Consider the following 6,345-nt stretch of genomic DNA (forward strand, 5'->3'; position numbering starts at 1 on the left):
ATTGCCTCATGCACATTGAAACAGTTGCACTTCATTTTAACTGCAGAGAAACCTATTTATTCTATCAGAACAGCATTGCTCATTTACCTTTTGGTAGATGGTAAAATTAGACATTGTAAAAATTTAAATTTATTAAGATGTTTACATATCTTGGAGAAAATATCATTAACTTTTCTAAAAACATCTGCCCTTATCATAAAATAGTACTGTTATTGTCAAAAATTAGACGTAGTTTACTTTGTGTTGGAAACAACTATCAAACTATACCTTGACAGTAGAGTACAGTTCAACTTACAAAAATATACATTATTTACTATGCATAAAACCTGAATTATTATTTAGAACCTTTGTTTGATTTGAAAATTTTACCAGGCTGCTTGATCTTGGCTGCCATTCTAAACAAAAACTGTCTAACACACTTGATGGGGGCTTGAGAAAATGGAAGCCATACTGGCTCACGAGAGTCAGAGAGATAGACCTTGAAGTATGTTGAATCAAGGGGATCTGATTCATCATTCGTCATGACAGCTCTGATCATTTTGGCTTCGGCTGTTTTTCCATCATCCAACAAAGCTGTTTTGCTCTGCCACAATTATGGTCTGTTTCTTGTAGGCCGTCAAACAGTGAGTTTAGATATGGCTGAAGTAATTCTTTTCGTTCTGATATTCTGAAAGGTACACCTCTACGAGCAAGCTGATTGTTGCCATAGATAGAATAGATTTCTTGGTTGGATAAGTCATAGGTTTCACAGTATCCTACAACAGTGTTCTTTACAGGTTTAATAAGGTGTATTGGAGTGGGCAGTCTGTCAAAGAATCTGTGTTGCTTCAACAGAGGACGTTTTTGTTTCTTTCCACTCATAGTTTTGTTGATGTGGTACTCTCTAATGTAGACATCGGGGATGGAAGATGCATATTCCCAGGTGCTGGGTTTGTTTGGAGCCTTCCATTTGATTCTGTAGTAGAGAGTATCCTTGCTGCGTTTTGATGTAATGATTTTTTCTATGTCCTCTGCTGAAAATTTGTGTGTTGGTGTTTGTGCTGTTGTGGATGTTTGTGCTGTTTGTGGTGTTGTAGTAGTTTGCATGTTTGATGTTGTTTGCTGAGGATCTTCTTGTGTATGACTGGAATCATGAGGTTGTGATAGTGTTTCCTGTTGTTGTGACTGTTGCTGTGTTTGTGCAAGTTGTTGCTGATTGTGATTAGTGTCGTTTGTGACTTGACTGTTTGATGATTTTGACCGTTTGACCTTTGCTTTTGATTTAGGATTTGCTGGTCGTTTACCTTGTCCTGTGCATTAGATGTGTTAGTGTCTGTGTGTGTGTGATCATCAGTAGGTAGTTCTTCAGCATTCAAAGGTTCTTCCAGATGTTCATACCCTTCAGGTGGATTTGTTGGCCTGGACTCAGGGTCATGGTAGGACTTGAGGCGAGTGGCGTTAACAAGCACTTTGACTTCCTTGTTATCACTACAGCGCCTCAGCTTGTATGTATTGTGTGGACCATTAAACACAATGTAATATGGTCCAACCCATTTCTTATGCAATTTAGGGGCCATACCTGGAGGAACCTTTGTGCAAAATAACCATACTCTGTCAGCTGGCCTGTATTTGGGTTCTTGAGACCTTTTGTCATATTGTTCCTTATACTTGTCCTGTGCAAGTTTAATGTTTTCTGCAGCTATTTTCCTGGCAATGTCAAGGTTATGCAGAATCTGGGAAAGATGAGTCTTGAAAGAAGCAGAAAGAGTGTTTTGGAGTGAGGGCTGTGTCTATAGGCAGACGCATCTCACGGCCGAAAAGTAAGAAGAAAGGAGAGTGTTGAGTTGATTGGGTAGCAGGAGTCATGCGATATGCCATCATAATTGAAGGAAGAAGTTCTGGCCAATCATCCTGCTGTCCCTTACAGTAAAGGCGAAGAGACTGAAGGATTACACTGTTCATTCGCTCCACAGATCCATTAAGTAATGGTCTGTAAGAACTTGTGTAGAACCGTGTAATTTGGAAAAGTTCACAGAGTGCCTTGACAAGCTGCGAAAGGAACTGCTGACCTCTGTCAGACACAAGGACATTAGGGGCTCCATAGCGGCATATGACCTCTTTGAAGAGAATGGCTGCCACTTCAGTAGCCTCTTGTGTGCGAAGTGGAAAAGCTTCGCACCATTTAGAGTAGCTATCCACTACAAGAAGTACATATTTGTATTTGTCCTTTGTTGTTGGAAGGCCTCCTAAAATGTCAATGTTGCCATCTATGAAAAAGGTCAACAACAGGCATAGGTTGAAGGGGTGGTGGTTTGCCATGTATGTCCCTCTTCACCTGCTGACATTGGTTACATGACTGTATATATTTTTGGCAGTCACTGAACATGGTGGGCCAATAATATTTTTGTCTGAGTGCAGCATATGTGCGCTCAAATCCCTGGTGCATGCCACCAGCTAGACTGTCGTGATATGATTTCAAAACATCATCACGCAGAATAAATGGGACACACACCTGTGTAATAAGTTTCTGGTCCTTTGGGATGCCTTTGGTCCTAGGTGTATATAAATGTAGTAAAACACCATGTTCAGAAAGTTCATACTGTTCTGCCTCAGCTACTACCTGTTTTGCTTTCTTAGGTTCGTCTGGGAGTTCCTGTTTTAATTTATAATTGAAAATGTTTCTGTAAAATTCATCATCCCTTTGTAGAAATATCAGGTCCATGTTTTGTGTAATAGGGTCTTCCATTTTCTGTTGTGTTTGGGAGTCTTCTTTGTTTGGTGCTGTCTCAGTGCAGGCAGTGGCTGGAGCTGCAGATGGAGTGGGAACATTGTCGTGACTGTAAACAAGTGTCACAGCTGCCAGTTCTCTAGACTTGGTGTCTGAGACCGTACAGACCAGTTCACTTGGGTCACTTTGTTCCTTGCCACTTTTCTCATTCGCTTCATGTAGAGGCGACGCGAGAGTCCATCTGCATTTCCATTAGCACTAGAAGCCTTGTGAACGATCTCGAAGTTGTAGCCTGAAGTGTCAGAGCCCATCTACCGAGACGTCCTTGGCAGTTCTTAATGTGCTTCAACCACTTCACAGAAACGTTATCTGTGTACACTGTAAAGAAGTTGTTGGCAAGGTAGGGTCTGAAATGTTTCACAGCTTCTACCAGTGCCAACCCCTCCTTATCTGTGATGTGCCATCTTAACTCATGGCCATGTAGTGTTCTTCCGCCGTATGAAATAGGATGTTCAAGACCATTATCATCCAATTGTGACAATACGTAACCAATGGAATGATCAGAACTGTCTGTTGCTAGAATAAATGGTCTATCAAATCTAGGGAAGGCTAGAATAGGCGGAGAAGAAAGAGCTTTCTTTAAAGTCTTAAATGCATTTTCACATTCAGGTGTCCATTTGAATTTAGAGTCCTTTTTAAGAAGTGCTGATAGGGGATTTGCAATTTTGGCATATGATTTAATAAATTTCCTGTAGTACGAAGTCATACCAAGAAAAGATTTGACTTGTTTCACATTTTTGGGGGGTGGGTACTCGTCAATGGCTTTTGTTTTATCTGGGTTGACTTTGATACCATGTTTTGAGATGACATGCCGAGATATTCAATCTCACGGGTTGCAAATTTGCATTTTGCCGGCTGAAGTGTAAGATTTGCTGAGCTTAGATTAGAAAAGACTTGAGATAAGTGATCGAGGTGTTCTTCAAAGTTGTGAGAAAAGACAAGAATGTCGTCGATGTAAACAAGAGCAATTTTCCAGTTAAGATGTTTCAGAACTTTGCACATTAGATTTTGAAAGGTGATAGGAGAGTTCATTAAGCCAAAAGGTAAACGAGTCCAAGTGTAAACAGATTGATGAGTGACAAAAGCGGCCTTGTGAGCAGTTTCTGGATCAAGTGGTACTTGCCAAAAACCACTCTTAAGGTCAAGAACAGAGAAAATTTCAGCCTTAGCATCAGCAATGGTATCAAAGACGTCAGATATATGGGAATTGGAAAAGACAATGGTTCCGTGGTCTTATTCAAATCGCGGTAATCTATAGTAAAGCGATATTCGCCATTCTTTTTCTTAACAAGCACCACAGGGCTATTCCATGGCGAATCAGACTCTTCAATGAAACCATGGTCAAGCATTTCTTTGACCTGCCGCTCAGTTTCACGGCGCATATCAGGACTTTGTCTGTAGGGAGCTTTCTTAATGGGCTTAGCATTTCCGGTTTCAATTCTGTGGGAGAATAGATTTGTGAGACCTAATTCAGAGAAGTCCTTTGCAAAAGACTTTCTGTTTTTACCAATGAATATTAAGAGTCTTCTCTTCTGGTCAGAGGTGAGATCAGAGTCATTAAGGCTGATTCCAAGATCTTCTGCAATTTCAATATAGTGCTCATCAGTTAGTGTGTCGGTATGAATAGAATTAAAGATGCAGGAGCTTCAGAATTTTCAGAAGTAGGAAGATCAGTAACTTGCGTGACATTAGCACAGTTAATTTCAGAAAGAACAGAAACTCTAGCATTAGATTTTAAAAAGACGGGAAGAACAGTTGGATTCATGAGACGGTACTGTATTTTTTCCACCAAACTGTAGAAAGACATTTGCCTCCTGCCAGTTCATCTTTTATTAGATTCTTTGGCGGCTCACACAGCACAGTCTCACCATCCTTAAATTTGTTAGTTTTTAAGGGAAGGATAAATTCTGAGTGTGGAGGTATGACATGTGACGTAAGTGTTTTACCAAAATCAGTTTTAGCAAGATCTGGTGAAATTAAGAGATAGTGATTTGGTTAGTGTTTTCCTTGTTAATTGTTATAAAGTTAGATTGGAAATTCAGCTGGAATCCTTCTTTCTTCATAAAATCTCTTCCAAGAATGACTGGTTCATGGAGTGTTGAGAAGACATGGAAAGTGTGTTGAAAGGGGAAACCATCAATAAGGAAAGAAAGAGTGATGGTTCCTAGCACTGAATGGATCTCACCACATACACCATAAATATGAGCAATTTGGGCAGGGTCATACTGAGGGTCTTTAGAAAATTTCTTAACAATGTGCTCACTTATACAAGAAATACCAGCACCAGAATCAAAGAGTGTTTGGTACTGTTTTGAATCAATTTGAATATACGCCCTACAGTTTTGATCTAGAGAAGAAACTAAAGAAATAGTGGGTTTGACCTCACAATCATTGGTAATGTTAGCACAGGTTTGTTTAGAGCACTGCCAAGGAGCCTTATAAGAAGCCATTTTATCTAGAGCACTTAAAGTCTAAATACTAATACAATGGAAAAAATATATACTTTACAAAAATTTACTTAGTCTAGTGAAATAAGTTATAATTGTTGAACTAGTTGAAATAATGGTAAGTGAAAATACTCAACTTTAGGTTAAGTTTGCTTTAAACATTTAAGTTTAATTGTAAAACTTGTAATCAAGTTCGAAACTGTACAAAATAATAGAATTTTTCCAGCACTTGCAAAAATGTGTACTCAAAGTAGAGATTATTAAATAAATTTTACTGAAAATTTGTGAATATAGCTTGGAAACAACAATTTAATGAAAAACTTTGATTAAATGTGTTCAAATTTTCTACTATCTACCATGAAAATACAACAAAAGTAGATGAAATTGTGCAAAAGCTGTTCTGATAGAATAAAGTAACAAATCAATTGGTTAACAACAACTGTTTCAAATACACGAGAAACAATATAGCACTAAATGTTGAAATTTCACTTACCAAAATATAGCACTTTAAGAATTTTCAATTGTCTTGATGTTTATCACATCATATCTGTTGTTTTCTGGCTTCTTCTGGTCTTCTTCTGGATGACGGCTCTTCTCTTCAAGTAACAGCTCAAATGCGGTCAGTCCCTGACTTCAGTAGGTTCCTAATTTTAGGTTATGGTGGTTTGTTTTTAGTGTTTATGAAATATCTGCTTTAATTAGCTCTGATCCCTCAATTACATTAACAATTCTAGGATTGTCTGTTGCAGTTTATTTTATTAGCATTTTGATCCCCGAGTTTACTTTCAGCACTTTTTGTTTTCTTCTGATTTTGACATTCAAGTCCACAATAGCACTTTCACAAGTTGTTGTAATTCTTCTTCAAAGTTTAGTCCATTTCTCATATGTAATGATCGTACTTCGGATTCTCTCACCACAATCTGTGACCGTCGGTTCGGCAGCTCCAAATAGTTGTGGGGGGAAATTATGCTCAAGTGGTAACTGACCACCGAAGACCGATCAGTCAACAGATATTTTGGAGTGGGGTCATTGCCCTGTATGGTTGCACAAATGATAAACTCCATGTTTCAGTTCAGTAATTAATTCTTTTATTTTATGATGGACACCAATGTGTAGTTTATGTAATGTTAT

General features: G+C 38.5%; 1 protein-coding gene across 1 annotated transcript; it reads right to left on the reverse strand.

The window, feature by feature from the left end:
• Nucleotides 1-1,701: 1,701 nt before the first annotated feature.
• LOC128552813 (protein NYNRIN-like) lies at nt 1,702-2,725 on the reverse strand. The gene is made up of 2 exons (XM_053533880.1): nt 2,359-2,725; nt 1,702-2,225 (listed from the first exon to the last, which is right to left on the reverse strand). Exons 1-2 carry the CDS (start codon nt 2,723-2,725, stop codon nt 1,702-1,704), a joined length of 891 nt encoding a protein of 296 aa, XP_053389855.1.
• Between the last annotated feature and the right edge of the window lie 3,620 nt (nt 2,726-6,345).

This window comes from Mercenaria mercenaria, unplaced genomic scaffold (genome assembly GCF_021730395.1).
Source record: "Mercenaria mercenaria strain notata unplaced genomic scaffold, MADL_Memer_1 contig_3187, whole genome shotgun sequence".
Lineage (NCBI taxonomy): Eukaryota > Metazoa > Mollusca > Bivalvia > Venerida > Veneridae > Mercenaria > Mercenaria mercenaria.

Excerpts from the sequence above, each read along its gene's own strand:
- LOC128552813 (XM_053533880.1), bottom strand. The coding sequence starts at position 2,725 with ATGGAAGACCCTATTACACAAAACATGGACCTGATATTTCTACAAAGG. Across the intron at positions 2,226-2,358 it reads TTATTGGCCCACCATGTTCA|GAGGCCTTCCAACAACAAAG; the intron begins GTGACTGCCAAA and ends TTGACATTTTAG.